Raw genomic sequence first — 22,592 nt, 5'->3', positions numbered from 1 at the left:
TATGTGCAGAGGGGGCGCGGGGGGCTCTGGGTCTGGGACCATGCCTGGAGCAGTCGGGGCCGGGGGCGGGGCTTAGGTGCTGGCGCGGGGGATTGTGGGCCGGGAGCGGGGTCTGGGGCAGCCGGGGGCGGGGCCGTAGACGAGTCCCGGGGGAGGGGCGCGGTCGCTGGCTGTTGTGGGCCTGGGGGCGTGGCCTGGGGCAGCCGGGGGCGTGGCCTGGGGCAGCCGGGGGCGGGGCCTGGGACAGGGAGAGGAGTCTGGGGACGCCGGGGGCGGGGAATGGAAGCTGGCGCGGCGGGTTGTGGGCCTGACCGGGGCGGGGCCTGGGGGCGGCGCGGGGTATTGTGGGCCGGGGCGAGTGCGGGGCCCGATCCGGGGGCGGGGCCTGGGGCCTGGGGCCGGCGCGGGATGTTATGGGTCGGGGGCGGGGCCTGCGTGCTGGCGCGGGGTGTTGTGGGCCGGGGCGGGTGTGAAGCCTGGGTCCGGGGGCGGGGCCTGGAGCCGGCGCGGGGTATTGTGGGCCGGGGGCGGGGCCTGGCTCCGGCTTGCGGATTGCCCTGGGTCTGGGCAGCCAGGTAGGTGCTGGGAAAGCCTGTCTCCTGCCAGTGTCTCCCAGGGACAGCCCGGGATAAATCACAGCACCATGGAATTCCTGTAGTGCAGCCGGAGGCCATTCGGCCCATCGTGCCTGCACTAACCCTCTGACATGGTCCAGCTTGGGCCCAGTGCCCCGCTGTATCCACTTAATCCCCTGCATTGATCATGGCCAATCCACCTCTCTTTGGACTGTGGGAGGAAACCCACACAGACACGGGGAGAACGTGCAGGCTCCGCACAGACAGTGACCCAGCGGGGAATCGGACCCGGGATGTTGGAGCTGTGAAGCCACAGTGCTAACCACTGTGCCACCTATCTTGCCCCTCTGCACTGTGCAGTTCGAGATCTCCAGTTCCGAGTCAGCCCCAGCTCGGGAAGTGGGAGGGTTCAGGGTTCAAGTCCCACTACAGAAAGTGAAGTGCAAAAACTCAGGCATGAGACCCCAGTGCAGGACTGAGAGACTGCGGCACTGCCGGCGCTGCTGTCTTTCAGACAGGATGTTAACACCAGACCCTGTCTGCACCGCTCTCCCAGATGGGATTTGGATCCGATCTTCCCTGAGCATTAACCTGGGCATCTGGACGATTAGCCCAATACACACTGCACCACCATCTCTTGGATTAGTCATATGGACTCGAAATGTTAACTCTCTTTCTGCACAGTTGTTGTCAGACCTGCTGAGTTTATCCAGCATTTAATGATTCTGTTGCATGTTTTAAGGCCCAGGGCACTATTTTGAAGAAGCCATGATGTGGAAATACCAGCGTTGGACTGGGGTGAGCACAGTAAGAAGCTTTACAACACCAGGTTAAAGTATAACAGGTTTGTTTTGAATCACTAGCTTTCGGAGCACTACTCCTTCCGAAAGCTAGTGATTCAAAACAAACCTGTTGGACTTTAACCTGGTGTTGTAAGACTTCCTATTTTGAAGAAGAGCAGGGTGGTTCTCCCCAGTGTACTGAACAATATTTATCCTTCAATCATCACAAAAACAGATTGCAGGTCATTATCACATTGCTGTTTATGGCGGCTTGCTGTGCACAAATTGTGTTCCCAGCATCGCAACAGTGACTAAAGTTAGAATCAGACTGGTTACAACATCTGAGTAATGGTGGTGTAGATTAATGTCACTGGGTTAATACTCCTGAGGCTCAGGTTAAAGCTCGGGAGGCATGGGTTCAAATCCCACCACGGCAACTGGTGAAATTTAAGTTTCAATGTTGAATATATCTGGAATTGAAAATTACTCTACGTAATGGCAACCATGAAATTATCATTGATTGTCGTAAAGATCCAGCTGGTTCACTAATCCCCTTTAGGAAAGGAAATCTGCTGTCTTGTTCCAGACTGGTCTGCATGTGGCTGCAGACCCAGAGCAATATGATTGACTCTGAACTGGACTCTGTTCAAAGCAAAGAATTTTAAATGTCTGGCTCTCAGACAGTACATTCCAGATCCTAACCGCTCGCTGTGTGAATCTGCCTCCACCACACTCACAGACAGTACATTCCAGACCCTAACCACTCACTGTGTGAATCTTTCTCCACCACACTCACAGACAGTGCATTCCAGATTCTAACCACTCGCTGTGTGAATCTGCCTCCACCACACTCACAGACAGTGCATTCCAGATCCTAACCACTCGCTGTGTGAATCTGTCTCCACCACACTCTCAGACAGTACATACCAGATCCTAACCACTCGCTGTGTGAATCTGTCTCCACCACACTCAGACAGTACATTCCAGATCCTAACCACTCGCTGTGTGAATCTGCCTCCACCACACTCTCAGACAGTACATTCCAGACCCTAACCACTCGCTGTGTGTATCAGCCCCCGCCACACACTCAGACAGTGCATTCCAGATCCTAACCACACACTGTGAATAGTATTTCATTGTCTGTAAAGCCTTTTAGGATGTTCAGTAGTCTTGAAAGGTGCTATAGAAATGCAGGTTTGTTTTGTTTCAGCCTCACCTGCTGAGAATTTCCAGTGTTAACATTTGTAATTGAATGAGTCAGGAGGTTCTCCATTCAGAATTGGGTACATAGTCCCTCAACCGTGATCAATACAACAAATGATTTAGTGTAGTGCTTAACGTCATTGCACTTTGTGAGAGTTTACTTCAAAGATAAAGACATGCATTTTTACAGCACCTTTCACGTCCTCAGCAAATTTGTGCATAGCAAACTCCCACAAACAACAGTGAGATAAATAAGCACATCATCTCTTTCATTCATGTTGGTTGAAGAATAGATATTGACCAGGACATCAGGGAGAAGCACCTTGCTCCTCTTCAGAGGGCACTGGGTTCTTTTAAATCCACCCGATGGAGCAAATGGTGCCTCAGTTTAATATCCCATCATTTGGTTCATGTTGTTTCGTGTTGTCCCAGTGTATTATCATTGACTGGGTCTCTGTGTACCATGTTGTAGAGTCAGAGGTCTACAGCGCAGAGAAGGCCCTACAGCCCATCGTGTCTGCGCCGTCAGGAACGTAGAGGCCAGGGAAAAGCGGTTGCACCTGAAGTCCTGAAACCTGCAAGATCAGGGGATCAAATGCTGGAAAGTAGGATTAGGCTGGGTGGCCTTTCGTAGCCGCACAGGCAGGATGGGCAGAATGGCCTCTCAATGTTTACATTTTCTAAGTATCTGAATAGGAGGAATGTTCATAGATATGGGGAGTGGCAGATTTGCTCCTTAGGTGAACCAGCATGGATGTGAATAGCCTGTGTTGTAACGATTCTGTGATGACTGAAATGTTTGTGTGCACTTCCTCTCTTGTAGTTGGAAAATATCTGAGAATCCTTGAGGCCCGGAATCTTCCTGGTACATCCTGAAGCAAGACTCTACCGCTTGCCGACCCTGGCACTGAGGGCACTGACAACCCTGTGTGTGGAACATGCTGATTATTGGACGGACTGTCCTCAGCACCCTGACTGCCAGCAGCAGTCGATCTCCCACGTTGGGCTGCATCGCGAAGCATCCGCTCCAGTGCGCGAGGAGGTATTTCCGGCAGAAGGGCCGGCTTGGATTTCATCGGCCCCCGTACGCCAACCTCCCCGCTGGCACTCCTGAGCCCACCCGTGCCTTCAGCGCGGGCACGCAGGTGGTGGACGGACTCTTTGCAAGGAGCTCGCTACAGGGTTACCTGAGGGCGCTGGAGCAGGAGTACGCGGAGTCGGCGCAGAGGCTCAATTTCAACCAGGCCCCTCTGGAGGAAGGGGGTGAGGAGGCGGAAAGGGCGAAAGTGTTGAGGAGGAGAGTGGCTGAGCTGGCACCGGTGGTAACGGAACTACAGCAACTGAGGATCCAAATGCAGGAGCTCCAGGATATGGAGAGCTTGCTGAAAGGTAAAGGACTCACTTCATTTACTCTGCAGGCTTGTGTTCCCTGTGAAGTTGCTTTCAATATTCGCTGACTAATTTATACCCTGTCCCGTCTGCCCAGTGTAACAGCAGAACCTCCAAACTGACTGTGAATAGCGCCAGGGGAGATGTGTCTCCAGCTGCCCACCTTTCTAACTAATCAAGGGTTGTGATTGGAAGAGAGACTGGTATTTATATAACTGCTTTCGCAATGCTGAGAGATTCCAAAGCACTTTACCAGCCAATTTACGATTGAAGTGTGGTTCCAGTTGTAATGTCGGCAACGCAGCAGCCAATTTTCACAGAGCAAGATTCCACAAACAGAAATGCGATAACGATTATCTGTTGTTACGTTGATTAAGGGATAATCTTTTGTAAATTTAGAGTGCCCAATTCATTTTTCCAATTAAGGGGCAATTTAGCATAGCCAATCCACCTACCCTGCACATCTTTGGGTTGTGGGGGTGAAACCCACGCAGACATGGGGAGAATGTGCAAACTCCACACGGACAGAGACCCAGAGCCGGGATCGAACCTGGGACCTTGGCGCCGTGAGGCAGCTGTGCTAACCACTAGGCCACCGTGCCGCCCGATTGAAGGATAAAATATTGAATAGCAGGACACTTGGTGGAGGGGTGGAGGGAGCTCCCCTGCTCTTCAAAAAGGTGCCGGAGTTCAATTCCGGCCTTGGGTGACGGTCTGCCTGGAGTCTGCACGTTCTCCCTGTGTCTTCGTGGGTATCCTCTGGTTGCTCCAGTTTCCTCCCACATTGCAAAGAGGTTAAGTGGGGTTATGGGGAGTGGGTCTGGGTAGGGTGCTCTATCGGCGGGTCGGCGCGTACACGATGGGCCGAATGGCCTTCTGCCCCGTAGGGGTTCAGTGATCAGATCTTTTACATCCACCTGACGGGGGCAGAAAAGGCTTTTGTACAACATCCAGAGCTGCAGCGCCCTCCTACAGTGTAGGACTCCCTCAGTACTGCACTGGGAGTGTTGGCTTCGATTATCAGCTCATGACTCTTGAATGGAATTTAAACCCACAGCCTCTGACACGGGGACAAGACTGCCAGCCGCTGAACCACAGCTTACAGTGAATCAGTGCCCAAGACACAATTAGATACCGCGTTGTGCGTTGTTCTGCACGAGTAACCATCTCCACCTTGTGTCTCAGAGCTTCCTTGCAGCCCCTGTTAATTACCCACTTGATCCTGTTGAGTTTATAATACATAAACCGATAAACACCCCCCCCCCCCCCCCCCATGTGTTTGAAGTACAATGTGTCACTGTCTGCGTAGAGTCTGCACGTTCTCCCCGTGTCTGCGTGGGTTTCCTCCGGGTGCTCCAGTTTCCTCCCACAGTCCAAAGATGTGCAGGTTAGATGGGGTTGGCCATGATAAATTGCGCTTAGTGTCCAAAAAGGTGAGGTGGGGTTACTGGGTTACGGGGATAAGGTGTAGGCATGGGATTAAGTAGGGTGTTCTTTCCAAGAACCAGTGTAGACTCGATGGGTCGAATGGCCTCCTTCTGCTCTGTAAATTCTGTGATTCTATGAACTCTTCCTCTGTGTTAAACTCACGGTATTCGGTGAGATCGGAGTTGGGAAATGACCGGTTTCTATGTTACAGATGAGGATATGGATTTGAAGAAACTTGCAGAAAGTGAACAGAGAGCTTGCCTGGAAAGCATCAGCGCTCTCAAGTCAAAGGTAATAATCAGATCCCGAATGTTTAGATGCCGGATAAGGGTGAACCAGGGAATGGGAAAAGGGCATTTGGTTCATCAAGCCTGCCTCTTCCAACACTCCGTTGTCTCAGAGCTTCTCAGAGCAAGTTGGGAGAGGCAAGGAGGAACATTAGGAAGCGGGAAGGGGTCTTTCCTCACAGCTTGGTGAGCGTTTCGGCAGCAGATCAGCTGAGGCAGTTGCGGAGGTGGGTGATGTTATGGAGGTGCGAGTTAAAAATCATAGCGGTGGCATTGTGACACAGTGGTTAGCACTGCTGCCTCACAGAGCCAGGGACCAAGGTTTAATTCCGGCCTCGGGTGACTCTGTGTAGAGTCTTCACGTTCTCCCAGTGTCTGCGTGGGTTTCCTCCGGGCGCTCCGCTTTCCTCCCACAGTCCAAAGATTGTGCAGGTTAGGTGGATCGGCCATGATAAATTGCTCTTAGTGTCCAAAAGGATAGATGGTGTTACTGGGTTGCGGGAATAGGGTGGAAATGTGAGTTTAGGTAAGGTGTTCTTTCCAATGGCCGGTGTGGAATCAATGGGCCGAATGGCCTCCTCCCTGTAAATTCTATGAATCTATGGAGCAGATATGCAGTGGCAAGACCAGCTCAGGTTGAAGGGACAGGAATTGTCCTTCACAAGGCGATGTGTCAAACCACATATGATGTTGATGGAACCTGTATCTCTCAGAGTGAACACATTGCCAGAGGGTGTGGAACTCTACTGGGGTTGAAAATCTGGGCCTTTTCACGGATTCCTTGATACAAGAAACACTAATCCCCACCCAACTTCATTGCGGTATTCACACCACCTGTTAGGGGAGGGGACAGGGATCGGGATTCTCCTTTCTGGGAACGAAGTCCCCACGCCGCAGGAGAACCGGCGCCAACCACTCCGGTGTCAACAGCCCCGAAAGTGTGGAATTCTCTGCATTTCCGGGGGCTTGGTGGACGCCGGAGGGGTTGGCGCTGCTGCAGCCGGCGCTGAAGGGACGGCGTGAGTTTGTGCATCTGCAGAAGGACCGGCGTGATCCTGTGCATGTGCGGAACCACTGGCGCGGTTCTGCGCATGCGCAGACCAGCCGGCGTACTTTGGCACATGCGTGGGGGGGGGTTCTCTTCTCGGCGTCGGCATGGCGGAGCACTACAGGGGCACGGTGCGGAATGCAACGAGGAACATTCCAAAGGTTACGATGGGTAAGTGTTTAGAAACACAGAAGATTCGGCCTGCAAGCAGACCCTCTCACATCTCCAGCCTTCAGTCAAGTGATTTTGAAATTTTCTTTTTCTTTTACCTCTGTCCCGCTACTAACCCCTCCACCACCCTCCCTGATTTCAGATCATTTCCCTCCTGATCCCTCCTGAAGAAGCCGATGACAATGACCTGATTCTGGAGGTGACAGCAGGGGTTGGGGGGCAGGAGTCCATGCTGTTCACTGCGGAGATGTTCGAAATGTACCAGAGCTACGCAGCCTACAAGGACTTGCACTTTGAGGTCCTGGAGTATTGCCACAGTGATCTAGGTACACAACATGGCTTCCGAATGTGTGCAGTTCCAACATATGGCTCAGTACCACCTCCTCGAGGGCAATTAGGGATGGACAATAAATGCTGACCATGCCAATGATGCTCGTTTGGAGAGCTGGTACAGATACGATGGGCCAAATGATATCGTCCTATGCTGTAATAATTCTAAAATTATTTTTCTTTAGAAGATGTTTTATTGAAGCATTTGTAATTTTCACAGCTCAACAAATTAATATTCTAAACAACCTAGTGGCCCGACGCACGCGACCACATCACAACATACCCAACTACCCTCCCGCCCTAGCTCCTAACTACCCATATATTAGATTCCCTGTCCTAATTTCACACTGCCATGCCTCCCATTTTCTGCCCCCCCCCCCCCCCCTTGCGCCCCCCCCCCCCCCCCCCTTTGCTGACGTTCAATTTTGCTTAAAGAAGTCGATGAACGGCTGCCACCTCCGAGCAAACCCCTGGATTGACCCTCTCAATGTGAACAGCCTGAGAAACCCTACCATGTCACTAACCCACACTCCTGACTTTGGGGCTCTGAGTCCGTCCATCCCAGCAAAATCCATCTCCGGGCCTCCCCCCCCCCCCCCAAGGCCCCTGGATCTTCCGATACCCCAAATATTGCCATTTCCAGACTCGGAGTCACCCTCTCTTCCAGGACCTCTGACATGACATCCGCAAATCCCTGCCAGAATCCCCTCAACTCCGGACACGCCCAGAACATATACACATGATTCGCCGGGCTTCCCCCACAGCGTCCGCACCTATCCTCCACTCCCTCAAAAAACCTGCTCATCCGGGCCACCGTCATGTGGGCCCAATGAACCACCTTGAACTGGATCAGGCTGAACCTGGTACACGGCGAGGATGAATTGACTCTCCTCTAGGCCTTTTCCTATAATCCGACTTCCAGCTCCCCTCCGAACTCTTCCTTTCACTTCCTCGTCACCTCCCCGATTGGGACCCCTTCCCACTCCATCAATTCCTGGTACATCTCCGAGACCCTCCCCTCCCCAAACCCCGTTTTTGACATCACCTTATCCTGTAGTCCCCTCGGGGGTGGGCGATTCTATAATTCTGTGAAATAACCTTTTAAAATGCACACTTCCCATCCCTGCAAGGCCTTGCTGAAGGAGCACAGAGCACGAGGAAGACTAGAGCCAGAAAAGATCACAAAGATTTGGAGATATTTCTGTGACCTCTTCCAGCTGGACAGCCTCCTTGAGATTGCTTCACTCCTCGTTTGGCCTGGTGAGCATCCTTAATTCTGTCATTGGCTGAAGAACGTGCATTTGTATAATCAAAAAAGAACTTGTCTAACGACAACTTGCATTTGTATAATCAAAAAAGGGAAAATGCGGGTCTGGCAGCATCTTCGGTTAACATTTCGAAACAGGTCAAGAGAACTGATGAAAGAAAGATCACTGTTTTTATTTCAGATTTTCAGCATCTGCAAGATTTTGCTTTTATACTTGCCTTTAATTAGTTTTTATTCTGTCCTGGGATGTTGGGATCACCTGCATTTGTTGCTCATCCCTAATTTTCCTTGAACAGTGTGTGACTTGTTCAATCATTTCAGAGGGCAATTAAATAAACCACAATGGTGTGAGTCACACACAGGCCAGACCGCGGTAGGATGGTGAATGTCCTTCCCTGAGGGGACTTAGATGGGTTTTTACAACAATCGACAATGATTGCCGTGGTCGCTATCACTGAGACTTGCTTTCGACTCCAGATTATTAATTACCGCCTTGGTGGAATTTCAACCTGTGCCCCAGAATATTATCTGGCCTTCTGGACTACCAGTCCAGTGACACTGCCACTGTACAACCCTCAGAACCTCAAGAGAGTCAGGGGGCACAGGTGAGTGCAGTGGCCATCACTAAGGAGAAGGTTCTGGGGAAACTGGAAGGTCTGAAGATGGATAAACCACCCAGACCGGATGGACTACGTCCCAGAGTTCTAAAAGATATAGCTGAAGAGATTGTGGAGGCATTGGTGGTGATCTCTCAGGAATCACTGGAGGCAGGAAGGGTCCCAGAGGACTGAAAAGTGGCGAATGTAACACCGCTGTTTAAGAAGGGAGGGAGGCAGAAGACGGGAAATTATAGGCCAATAGCTTGACTTCGGTCATTGGTAAGATTTTAGAATCCGTTATTAAAGATGAGATTGCGGAGTACTTGGAAGTGCATGGTAAAATAGGACTGAGTCAGCACGGCTTTGTCAAAGGGAGGTCGTGTCTGACAAATCTGTTAGAGTTCTTTGAGGAGGTAACAGGGAAGTTAGAAAAGGAAAACCAGTGGACGTGATTTATTTAGATTTCCAGAAATCTTGACCAAGGTGCCGTGTAGGAGACTGTTAAATAATTTAAAAGCCCATGGTGTTAAGGGTCAGATCCTGGCATGGAAAGAGGATTGGCTGACTGGCAGAAGGCAGAGAGTGGGGATAAAGGGGTCTTTTTCAGGATGGCAGCCGGTGACTAGTGGTGTGCCTCAGGGGTCTGTGCTGGGATCACAACTTTTCACAATATACATTAAAGATCTGGAGGAAGGAACTGAAGGCACTGTTGCTAAGTTTGAAGATGATACAAAGATCTGTAGAGGAACAGGCAATATTGAGGAAGCAATCAGGCTGTAGAAGGATTTGGACAGGTTAGGAGAGTGGGCAATGAGGTGTCAGGTGGAATACAATGTGGACAAGTGAGAGGTTATGCACTTTGGAAGGAGAAATGGAGGCATAGACTATTTTCAGGATGGGAAAAGGCTTCAGAAGTCAGAGGCACAAAGGGACTTGGGAGTCCTTGTTCAAGATTCTCTGAAGATTAACATGCAGGTTCAGTCGGCAGTAAGGAAGGCAAATGCAATGTTAGCATTCATGTCAAGAGGGCGAGAATACAAGACCAGGGATGTACTTCTGAGGCTATATAAGGCTCTGGCCAGACCCCATTTGGAGTATTGTGAGGAGTTTTGGGCCCCATATCTAAGGAAGGATGAGCTGGCCTTGGAAAGTGTCCAGAGGAGGTTCACAAGAATGATCCCTGGAATGAAGAGCTTGTCAAATGAGGAACGGTTGAGGACTCTGGGTCTGTACTCGATGGAGTTTAGAAGGATGTGGGGGGAACTTATTGAAACTTACAGGATACTGCGAGGCCTGGATAGAGTGGACGTGGAGAGGATGTTTCCACTTGTAGGAAAAACTAGAAGCAGAGGATGCCATCTCAGACTAAAGGGACGATCCTTTAAAACAGAGATGAGGAGGAATTTCTTGAGCCAGAGGGTGGTGAATCTGTGGAACTCTTTTCTGCAGAAGGCTGTGGAGGCCAAATCACTGAGTGTCTTTGAGACAGAGATAGATAGGTTCTTGATTAATAAGGGGTTTTGGGGAGAAGGGGGATCAGAGACTATATGGGCTGAATGGCCGAATTCTCCTCCTATGTCTTATGGTCTCCCCTTATGTAGAGGCCTTAACCTAGTAAGTTATGTTACAAATGTTACAAAGCAACATTTTCACTGAATTATAGTAAGAGATATTTAGCGAAGTGACTAAAAGCTTGGTCACAGGGTCAGGTTTCACAGAGGATAGAATCCTCAAGAGTATTGACAGAGAGATCTGGGTGTACAGGTCCACAGGTCACTGAAAGGGGCAACACAGGTGGAGAAGGTAGTCAAGAAGGCATACGACATGCTTGCCTTCATTGGCCGGGGCATTGAGTATGAGAATTGGCTAGTCATGTTGCAGCTGTATAGAACCTTAGTTAGGCCACACTTGGAGTATAGTGTTCAATTCTGGTCGCCACACTACCAGAAGGATGTGGAGGCTTTAGAGAGGGTACAGAAGGGATTTACCAAGATGTTGCCTGGTATGGAGGGCATTAGCTATGATGAGAGGTTGAATAAACACCGTTTGTTCTCACTGGAACGATGGAGGTTGAGGGGCGACCTGTTAGATTTCCACAAAATTATGAGGGGTATAGACAGAGTGGATAGTCAGAGACTTTTCCCCAGGGCAGAGGGGTCAATTACTAGGGGGCATAGGTTTAAGGTGCGAGGGGCAAGGTTTAGAGGAGATGTACGAGGCAAGTTTTTTGTACAGAGGGTAGTGGGTGCCTGGAACCCGCTGCCGGAGGAGGTGGTGGAAGCAGGGACGATAGTGACGTTTAAGGGGCATCTTGGCAAATACATGAATAGGATGGAATAGAGGGATACGGACCCCGGAAGTGCAGAAGATTTTAGTTTAGACAGGCAGCATGGTCGGCACAGCCTTGGAGGGCCGAAGGGCCTGTTCCTGTGCTGTACTTTGTTTTGTTGTTTGTTCATAGCAAAGCAGGAGGGAATTCCAGAGCTTGCCCAGGCAGCTGCAGGAATGGCCACTGATGGGGGCGTGATCAAAACTGGGGAAGTGCAGGAGGCCAGAATTGGAGGGACGGAGATAACTTGGAAGATTGTGGGGCTGGTGAAAACGATGTGAAAGGGGGAGATCATGAAAGGATTTGAAGGCAAGGATGAGAACTTTTAAGTGCAGCTTTTAACTGTTCCTTCAAGCTGGTGTTCATGGTGGTCTTTGCTCCACAGGGGGTCTGCGACATGCTACAGCCAGTGTGAGGGGCCCAGAGTCCTTCAAGCACATGAAGTACGAGCGGGGAGTTCACAGAGTTCAACGGGTTCCTAAAACTGAAAAACAAGGCAGGACTCATACCAGCACCATGACTGTGGCCATATTACCACAGCCGACTGAGGTACCCACATTACTCTCATCAATTAGAGCCGTTCAAAGTGCCAGGTGCCAAAAGGCTGGCCAAAGCTTTTAAGAAGCGACTTAAATGGGGTGAGAGAGAGGCCGAGAGGTGAGGGAGGGAATTGCAAAGTTCAGGGCAATTGGCGATACAGTCACTGATGCTGGAATGGTTAAAACCAGGATGTAGAATAGACCAGATCTGATGAGAGCTAACAGCCTGAAATGTTAATTCTGCTTTGCACTCCACAGATGTTGCCAAAAGTTCAGAATGTTTCAGTTTTACTCTATCAATCAGAGCTGCTCAAAGATCCTGGAGGGCGAGATACAGAGTAAAGCTTTCTCTACACTGTCCCCCTCAAACACTCCCAGGACAGGTACAGCACGGGGTTAGATACAAAGTAAAGCTCCCTCTACACTGTCCCCATCAAACACTCCCAGGACAGGTACAGCACGGGGTTAGATACAGAGTAAAGCTCCCTCCACACTGTCCCCATCAAACGCTCCCAGGACAGGTACAGCACGGGGTTAGATACAGAGTAAAGCTCCCTCTACACTGTCCCCATCAAACACTCCCAGGGCAGGTACAGCACGGGGTTAGATACAGAGTAAAGCTCCCTCTACACTGTCCCCATCAAACACTCCCAGAACAGGTACAGCACGGGGTTAGATACAGAGTAAAGCTCCCTCTACACTGTCCCTATCAAACACTCCCAGGACAGGTACAGCACAGGGTTAGATACACAGTAAGGCTCCCACTATACTGTCCCTATCAAACACTCCCAGGACAGGTACAGCACAGGGTTAGATACACAGTAAGGCTCCCACTATACTGTCCCTATCAAACACTCCCAGGACAGGTACAGCACAGGGTTAGATACACAGTAAGGCTCCCACTATACTGTCCCTATCAAACACAGTGAAAATCTGGAACATGCTCCCCTATAAGGCACAGTAGTGTAGTGGTTCTATTACTGGGCTAGTGAGGTGAGGTAAAATCTTATGACTGTTTGAGAATTCTGGGGCAGCATGGTGGCGCAGTGGCTAGCACTGCTGCCTCAAGGTACCGAGGACCTGGATTCGATCCCGGCCCCGGGTCACTGTCCGCTTGGAGTTTGCACATTCTCCTTGTGTCTGTGGGTCTCACCTCCAAAACCCAAAGGTGTCGGTGGATTGGCCACGCTAAATTGCCTCTTAATTGGAAAAAAAGAATTGAGTACTCTAAATTTATATTTATTAAAAAAAAGGAGAATTTGAATTCTGCTTAAAAAAATCTTGATATGCCAGTAAATATGTTGCAAGATACCAAGTGGTAATATTTACCTGTTCGAGTGTGTTTGTGTCCTCAGTCCTGTACCAACAAGTTTGACTCTGATGTTCTCTGAAGTGGCCAATTAGGTCGCTCAGTCACCACCTTCTGAGGACAAGCAATAAAGTGGCTCCAGGTGGATTTTAAGGAGAGCCTTGCGGAGAGAGAGAGAGACGATAGCGGAAGATAGGGATGAGCAAGAGGCTGGAATTTAGCAGCCTGGGGCTAGTGGACACTGACACATGGTTTCTGTAGTTTGATTAAACAACATTACCTTGATATTCCTCCAATCAGATTGAGATGACCATCAACCCCAAAGACCTGCGAATAGAGACGAAACGTGCGAGTGGAGCTGGGGGTCAGCACGTGAACACGACAGACAGCGCTGTTCGCATACTGCACATCCCAACAGGTATCGACAGTCCTTACTCTCCAGCAGCAGTGCACCTGTTGTACAGTCAGTCCACTTTCACTGCCACTTACTGGAAGATCCTGGCTGTGACACAGAGGGAGAATCATAGAATTTACACTGCAGAAGGAGGCCATTTGGCCCATCGAGTCTGCACAGGCCCTTGGAAAGAGCACCCCACTTAAGCCCACGCCTCCACCCAATCCCTGTAACCCAGTAAACCCACCGAACCTTTTTGGACACTAAGAGCAATTTAGCACGGCCAATCCACCTCACCTGCACATGTGGGAGGAAACCGGAGCACCCGGAGGAAATCCACGCAGACACGGGGAGAACATGCACAGGCAGTGACCCAAGATGGGAATTGAACCTGGGACCCTGGAGCTGTGAAGCAACATTGCTAACCACTGTGCTATCACGCCGCCCACGGTAGAAGAGACTAATGCTGTTGTTTCTGCTGCGTCTTTTTCTTGGGCTTTTTTGGGGGCGCGGGTATTTAAATCTGGAATATAAAACTGGGCTCCGTAATGGAAACCATGCCAACCATCATTGAATGTTGTAAAAACCCACCTGGTTTGCTACTGCCCTTTGGAGAAGGAAATCTGCCATCCTTACCTGGCCTGGACTACACGTGACGCCAGATCCCAGCAAAGGGAGTGGTAACATCGGTCACCCATTTAGGATGCAGATTCTTTCTGAGGGTCGTGAGTCCCTGGAACCCTCTTCCTCAAAAGGTGAAAGGTTATCGGGGGGGGGTAGACAGGAATGTGGGGTTAAAATTACAATCAGATCAGCCATGATCTTATTGAATGGTAGAACAGGCTCAAGGGGCCGAGTGGCCTACTCCTGTTCCGACTTCAAATTATATGCTTGACTCTTAACTGCCCTCTAAAATAGCCCAGTAAGTCGGTCAGTTCAAGGGCAATTATCAACAAATGTGTCCTTGCCAGAGAGGCCCACATTCCATGTAAGAATTAAAAAGTGCAAGTTCTTTCATTTTAACACCTGGTTCACACTGTTTCTCGGTAGGGGTGGTGTCCGAATGCCAACAGGGAAGGTCACAGCTGAAGAACCGAGAGAAGGCGATGCAGATGCTGCGAGCTAAACTTTACAGCATGAAGCTGGAGGAACAGACTAGCAAGCGACATTGTGCTCGAAAGATTCAGGTACCCCGTGGCCTTGCTTTCAGCTCCCCCCCCACCCCGTGTTCGTCCCCGCTTTCATCCTGCCGGTTCCACTTCCTCAGCAGCCAGCCACATTGTCCAGTCGACCCGGGGTCTGGGTGAGTGCTCGGACAAGTGAGTGTTGGGCAATTTGACTTGGGAGGAGCCACAGGCGAGTCCAATCCTGGTCCTCCTCCTCACTCCTGCAGGAATCACTGGGATCCTTCTGTGCTTTTACTTTCCAGTTTTTTTGTCCTCCGTAGCAGGAGAGTCCTCCCTGGTGTCCTGGCCAATTCATCGCTCAGCAAGCATCGCTGAAACAGGTGACTTCTTCCCACATCTTTCTGTGGACGGTTTTTCCCATTTACCTCTCCAGATCCAGGCCAATGACCTGGTCATTTATCACTCTACTGTTTGGAGGACCTTGCTCTGTGCAAGTTGGCTGTTGCATTTCTGGCTTAGGCCACAGTTCCTCTTTCCTCTTCTCTCCATCCTTCGGTGTTATGTCACTGTCTTTTAAAAAAATTATTTGCGGGATGTGGGAGTCGCTGGTTAGGCCAGCATTTATTGCCCATCCCCAGTTGCCCTTCAGAAGGTGAGCTGCCTTCTTGAACCACTGCTGTCGCTGAGGTGTAGGTACACCCACAGTAATAATAATAATAGTCTTTCAAGTAGGCTTATATTAACACTGCAATGAAGTTACTGTGAAAATCCCCCAGTCGCCACATTCTGGCAACTGTTCAGGTACAGAGGGAGAATTCAAAATGTCCAAATGACCCAACAGCACGCCTTTCGGGACTTGTGGGAGGAAACCGGAGCACCCGGAGGAAACCCACGCAGGCAAGGGGAGAACGTGCAGACTCCGCACAGACAGTGACCCAAGCCGGGAATTGAACCTGGGACCCTGGAGCTGTGAAGCAACAGTGCTAGCCACTGTGCTGTTAGGGAGGGAGTTCCAGGATGTTGCCCCAGTGACTGTGAAGGAACAGCCGATATATTTCCCAGTCGAGGTGGTGAGTGATTTGGAGAGAAATCTCCAGGTGGTGGGGTTCCCAGTTATCTGCTGCCCTTGTCCTTCTAGATGGTAGTGGTCGTGGGTTTGAAAGGTGTTATCTCAGGAACCCTGGTGAGTTACTGCAGTGTACCTTGTAGATGGTACACATGCTGCTACTGTTCGAAGGTGGTGCAGGGTTTGAATGTGAAGGGGGAGCAATCAAGCGGGGCTGCTTTGTTCTGGATGCTGTTGAGCTTCTTGAGTGTTGTTGGAGCTGCACTCATCCAGGTAAGTGGAGAGTATTCCATTGCACTCAAGCGGCTGGTTTAGCACACTGGGCTGGCCAGCAGCATGGTTCAATTCCCATATCAGCCTCCCCGAATGTGGCGACTAGGGGCTTTTCACAGTAACTTCATTTGAAGCCTACTTGTGACAATACACGATTTTCATTTGATTTTCATTTCAGTTTCATTTCTTGGCTTGTACCTTGTAGATGGTGAACAGAGGTGGCGCAGTGGTCAGCACTATTGCCTCACGACACTGAGGACCCAGGTTCGATCCCGGCCCGGTTCACTGTCCGTGTGGAGTTTGCACATTCTCCCGTGTCTGTGTGCGACTCACTCCCGCAATCCAAAGATGTGCATGTTAGGTGGATTGGCCACGCTAAATTGCCCCTTAATTGGAATTTTATTTTATAATGTAGATGGTGAACAGGCTTTGGGGGGGTCAGGAAGTGAGTTACTCACCTTTGACCTGCCTTGAGAGCCACAGGATTAATGTGGCTGGGTCCAGTTCAGTTTCTGATCAATGGCAACCCCAGGATGTTGCTTGTGGGGGATTCAGCGATGGCAATGCCATTGAATGTCAAGGGTGATGGCTAGATCATCTCTTGTAAGAAATGGTCATTGCCTGGCACTTGTGTGGCGCAAATGTAACTTGCCACTTGTCAGCCGATGCCTGGATATTGTCCAGGTCTTGCTGAATTTGGACATGGACTGCTAATTGCCACAAAGAAGAGGCCATTTGGACCATTGAGTCTCTGTTGAATGGGAATACCAGCTAACATTGGAACTAAAATCCTTTGTCCCTGGAACAAATCCTCTGCATCTCTCAGGGCCTCGTATCTTCTCCATTTGATCAGTGACTACACTTCACAACTATTTCATTTGCTGTAAATCGCTTTGAAACATTCAGTGGTCATGAAAGTCACTTTAGAAATGTTATTAATCCAAGCAATGTGTCAAATTCACTCAAGCCTCCATCCACCCCTACTTTTTTCAAAATTAATTTTACGGGATGGGGGCCTCGCTGACTAGGCCAGCATTTGTTGCCCATCCCGAATTGCGCTCGAGAAGCTGATGGTGAGCTGCCTTTTTGTACCGCTGGAGTCCCTGAGGTGTAGGTACACCCACAGTGCCCTTAGGGAGGGAATTCCTGGATGTTGCCCCAGCGACAGTGAAGGATCGATGATATATTTCCAAGTCAGGGTGGTGAGTGACTTGGAGGGGAACCTTCAGGTGGTGGTGATCTCATCTTTCTGCTGCTCTTGTCCTAGTTGGTAGCAATCAAGGGTTTGGAAGGTGCTTCCTAAGGAGCCTTGGTGAGTTTGTGAAGTGCATCTTGCAGATGACACACACGGCTGCTTCTGTGCACCAGTGGTGCAGGGATTGAATGTGGAAGAGATAGCAATAAAGTGGGGCAGCTTTGTCCTGGATGTCTTGAGTGTTGTTGGAGCTGCACTCGTCCAGGCAGGTGTACACCCCTAACTTGTGCCTTGTAGATGGTGCACAGGCTTTGGGGAGTCAGGAGGTGGGCTACTCGCTGCAGAATTCCTAGCTTTTGACCTGCTCACCTTCATCCTGTCAGCCTATCCTTCAATCCCTTTCTCCCTCTTGTGTTTGTCCAGTTTCCTCTTCAATGTATCTATACCATTCACCTTCAGCACGTCCATGTGTAACGAGTGCCACATTCTCACCACTCTCTGGGTTAAAGACGTTTCTCCTGCATTCCCTGTTGCTGTTGGATTTATTAGCGCCTGGCTTACATTTATGGTCCTCCAGTTCTGATCACTCGCGGGTGGCACGGGAGCACAGTGGTTAGCATTGCTGCTCTGCAGTTCCAGGGTCTCGGGTTCGATTCCCAGCTTAGGTCACTGACTGTGGGGAGTCTGCACGTTCTCCCCGTGTCTGCGTGGGTTTCCTCCGGGTGCTCCGGTTTCCCCCCACAGTCCAAAGATGTGCAGGTTAGGTGGAATGTCCATGCTAAATTGCCCTTGAGTTAAGTAGGGTTACTGCGTATAGGGGATAAGGTGGAGGTGTGGGCTTAAGTAGGGTTCTCTTTTCCAAGGCCGGTGCAGACTTGATGGGCCGAATGGCCCCCTGCTCTGTAAATTCTATGATTCCATTAAACATTTCATTCGTCATAGCCCAAAACTGGCCGCAAAGCCCGTTAAATTGATAAATTGTGTTGGGGCTGGTTAAGTAGAAAGGAATGATTTGTATTTCTATAGTACCGTTCATGACTTCCGGATGTCTCAAAGTTCTTTACAGCCAGCGAAGTACTTTTGAAGAGTGGTAACTGGTGTAATCCAGGTTTGTGCCTCAAATCCAGCCACCTTTCAGTCGGAGGTTCTGTCGGAGATATTGCCAGATTTTGGGTCGGGCAGTTCGGGGGGTGGGCTGTTGAGGTCAAGCTGTGTCCGGTGGGGTTAAGGGTCGCTTTGAGCACTGGGGAGAACAGTGTGCAAAGTGACGAAGCTAAAGTTTGGAGCCTACACCGTGCAAATGCAACGCCTAGCTGACTTGTCCAGGAAGTTTTTTTAAAAGTGTCCCATTTTCGGACAGTCAAATTTGACACACTGTACTTTTAAAAAAATTTAGAGTACCCAATTCATTTTTCCAATTAAGGGGCAATTAAGCGTGGCCAATCCACCTACCCTGCACATCTTTGGATTGTGGGGGCGAAACCCACGCAGACACGGGGAGAATGTGCAAACTCCACACGGACAGTGACCCAGAGCCGGGATCGAACCTGGGACCTCGGCGCCGTGAGGCAGCAATGTTAACCACTGCGCCACCGTGCTGCCCTGACACTCTGTACCAAACAACAACCAAGAATATTTCCAGAATTTTCTCTTTTTACTTCAGATTTCCAGCATCTGCAGGAAGGTCATATGCACTCGACACGCTAACTGTGTTTCTCTCTCCACAGATGCTGTGGGACCTGCTGAGTTTATCCAGCATTTTCTGTTTTTATTTACTGTTTGCAGTATTGTGCTTTTATCTGCAGAATCTTCCTTTTTAAATAATCAGATCACTTGTTTAAAAATCTCATGACGTATGAGGAGGCGGTTTTAAAAGTTCATCGAGCCTCTGCCATCTCTTTGAAAGAGCCCTTCAATTAGTCTTGCTCCACAATGTCCCCAGTATTTTCCTTATCTGTATCCAAGTGTTAGTAGTTTTTTCATTAGTCCTCTTGTTATTTATCCATTCTTTTATCACAAATCTCCCTTATTGATCTATCCCTGACTCTGAATTTCCTCAAAGGCTGAGCGGATCTAAAACCGTCCAGTTCTGGTGAAAGGTCATCGACCTGAAACATGAACTCTGATTGTATCTCCATGTTTGCCAGACCTGCTGAATTGATGATGTTGATTGAGGGAGAAATATTGGCCACAACACTGCAGAGAACGACTCTGCTCTTCTTCAAATACCCCTCGAGGAGGCAGAGATGGAGCTGCGGTTTAATGTCTCATATCTGACAGTGCCACATCCCCTGGGTGCTCCAGGGCGGGTGTTTCTTAAACACAGGAGTCAGAATGTTCAACCTTGTGACTCCTAGGATAAAGATGCCCCTCACAACTACAGCTGGTAACCTTGTTAAAGTATAAATCGGTTTAACTCCTTATCCAAGAGGGGGAGGAATTCAATACAGTCACTATCACCACAGAATTAGTTTTCGGCAAACTAATGAGGTTAAAGGCTGGATCTCATGATTTGCATCCCAGGATCTTATCGGAAGTAACTACAGAGATTGTAGATGTATTGTCCAAAATATCCTTGGGCTGGATTCTCCAAAAATTGGGCTATGTCCCCACTCCAGTGTCAAAACGCTGGCGTTTCACTCTGGACTTTCCTTAAGAAAGTCGTGAGTGCTTCTCCTACCTTCAGGGGGCGAGAAGGGACCCGGAGTGCTTCTCACAGCTCTGGCTGCAGATACGGGGCCCTGCACTTCCGGTCGGGAGTCCGCGCATGCGCACGGCGGCAGCCACCCCGTGCGACATGGCACACTCGCACCGGGGACCGGGATGGAGGAAGTATGTTCCCCCGTGATCACGCACGCCCGTGGATCGGTGCCGCCCGATCGCTTGCCTGGCTGTCCACGTGCCCCCCCCCCCCCCCCCCCCCCCCCCCCCCCCCCACCCCCCAGCGAAGGATCTTCCGCCCCCCACCAGGGTGGCCGCGGACTGAGGACGCAGCCGTCACCCGAGGTTCGCGACGGCCGATAGGTTAGGGTTGTTGGGTTACGGGTATAGGGTGGATACGTGGGTTTGAGTAGGGTGATCATTGCTCGGCACAACATTGAGGGCCGAAGGGCCTGTTCTGTGCTGTACTGTTCTATGTTCTATCCAAAGGGATTACTGAGTTACGGGTAGAGGCGGAGGTGTGGGCTTAAGTGGAGTGCTCTTTCCAAGGGCCGGTGCAGTCTCAATAGGCAAAATGGCCTCCTTCTGCAATGTAAATTCTATTCTATTCTACTCGTGAGGCCACATTTAGAATCCTAGGTACAGTTTTGGTCCCCTTATTTAAGTAAATACATATTATCATTAGAGGCAGTACAGAGGAGGTTTACTAGGATGATCCCCGATCTGGAGGGAGTGCCGCATCAGGAAAGATTGGGTCTATTCCCCTTGGGTTCAGAAGAATGAGAGTTGATGTGATTGAAACATATAAGATTCTTTGGGGATCAGACAGGGTAAATGTTGGGAGGGTGTTTTCAGTCATGGGAGAGTGCAGGACCAGAGGACAGAGTAGCAGAATCATGGGGAGCTGATTTCAGACAGATTTGGGGAAGATGTTCCTCTCTCAGAGTGGTGAATCTTGGGAATCCATCACCCCCGGAAACGGCGGGAGCCGAGTCCGTGAACATTTTCAAGGCTGAGATTTTCGAGGTTTTTAATCAGTTGGGGAATGAAGGGTTACGTGCCACCATGCAGTTCTAATGGCTGTTGAGTAATGAAAGTTAGTCGATTAGGGGAGAAGTTTACCCTGGAAGTATTGTGACAAAATATTGGGGCACAGTGGTTAGCACTACTGCCTCAGGCCCAGGACTCTGGTTCAAATCCTGTCTTGGGTCACTGTGCAGAGTCTGCACATTCTCCCCTCCGGGTGCTCCGGTTTCCTCCCACAGTCCAAAGATGTGCAGGTTAGGTGAATTGGCCATGATAAATTACCCCTTAGTGTCCAGGTTAGCTAACGCCGATAAGGGCAGGGTCGGTGCAGACTCGATGGGCCAAATGGCCTCCTGCACAGGAGGGATTCTATGATTCTATTTTAGAAAAAAGAACTAGGAAGAGGCACTTTGAGCATGTTCTGCTATTCAATTCGATCAGGGCTGATCTATAACTTCACTCCATTTACTCCATCTTGGTCCTGTACCCTCGAATGCCCTCGCCATCAAAACTCTATCACTCATTTGGGAAATGTTCAACTCCCCCCCTCCTCCCCTCACCCCCACCCCCAGTTTTAACAGTTTCTTACTGGGCAGAGAGCTCCAGATTTCCACTGCCATTGTGTCAAATGCTGCCTGCCGTCAGCCTGACCCGTCCTCATTTTAAGCTCGTGGCTCCGTTCTCTGCCCGCCCTCACGCGAGGAAATCGTTTCAGTCCGCCAAGAGGTTGCAAGTTATCTGCCAACGTTACTTCTCCAATTCTTTCCCCAGATTGGGACCAAGGGGAGGTCGGAGAAAATCCGCACGTACAATTTTCCGCAGGACAGGGTTACGGATCATCGGATCGGAAAATCGCTTTATGACCTGAGGAGTTTCATGATGGGGGAGGAGCTCCTGGACGATATGGTTGAGGAGCTGAAGGGCCTGGCAGATACCGAGTCACTCCTCGAGTTACTAGAAAAGCACACACTCAGCCACCAGGAGAGTCAGCAAACACATCAGTGAGAACTCAAGGCGGAAACTCTCTACAGCTCAACAAAAAGGTATTCCTTTCACTTCCAGCCTGCAGTGATCCATGGTCAGCTCCGCACTCAACTCTTCCAACTCTCTCCCCTGGCCGGCTTCCCAGATTTCACTCCGGAATTCCTCGTCTAACAGCAATGTTGTTTGTATTTTCACCACCCAACGATTCAAAGATTCAGCTCACCACCACCTTCTCAAGGACAACAAGGGATACATAATAAATGCTGGCCTTGTCAGTAACCTGAGAATTAATAAATAAATGTTGAAAAGAAAAGAATGTATTTTCCTGACACATTTTTATGAATTGCCAGTCTAACTTTCTCTTGGCCTGCCTCCCATTTTGAGCTCATCCAAAACTCTGCTCCCTGTATCCTAATTCCCCTCATCCCTGTGCTCACTGACCTACATCGTCTCCCCATCTGACAATGCATCAATTTTTAAAAATTGAATACCTGTTTACAAACCACACCGTCATCGCGCTATTCACTGTGTCTGTAATCTCCTCCAGCCACACATACCTCTGTGAAATCTGAGCTCCTCCAGTGCTGACCTCTGGATGTGGGAGGTCCAT

At 50.0% G+C, this 22,592-nt stretch overlaps 1 protein-coding gene across 2 annotated transcripts; it reads left to right on the top strand.

The window, feature by feature from the left end:
* The first annotated feature begins 464 nt into the window (after nt 1-464).
* On the top strand, nt 465-22,298 carry mtrf1l (mitochondrial translational release factor 1-like). 2 transcript variants are annotated; one of them, XM_038817000.1, is made up of 9 exons: nt 539-575; nt 1,318-1,373; nt 3,384-3,949; nt 5,589-5,668; nt 7,026-7,209; nt 11,794-11,957; nt 13,557-13,674; nt 14,701-14,837; nt 21,770-22,298. In XM_038817000.1, exons 3-9 carry the CDS (start codon nt 3,499-3,501, stop codon nt 22,001-22,003), a joined length of 1,368 nt encoding a protein of 455 aa, XP_038672928.1. In that variant the 5' UTR covers nt 539-575; nt 1,318-1,373; nt 3,384-3,498; the 3' UTR covers nt 22,004-22,298. The 2 variants fall into 2 exon arrangements, with proteins under 2 accessions (XP_038672920.1, XP_038672928.1); XM_038816992.1 differs by lacking the exon at nt 1,318-1,373 and having other exon boundaries at nt 465-575.
* Nucleotides 22,299-22,592: the final 294 nt, after the last annotated feature.

Source organism: Scyliorhinus canicula, chromosome 1 (assembly GCF_902713615.1).
Source record: "Scyliorhinus canicula chromosome 1, sScyCan1.1, whole genome shotgun sequence".
Taxonomy (NCBI): Eukaryota; Metazoa; Chordata; class Chondrichthyes; order Carcharhiniformes; family Scyliorhinidae; genus Scyliorhinus; species Scyliorhinus canicula.
The sequence above is the reverse complement of the archived record's forward strand: the minus strand, read 5'-3'. Positions and strand labels throughout refer to the sequence as shown.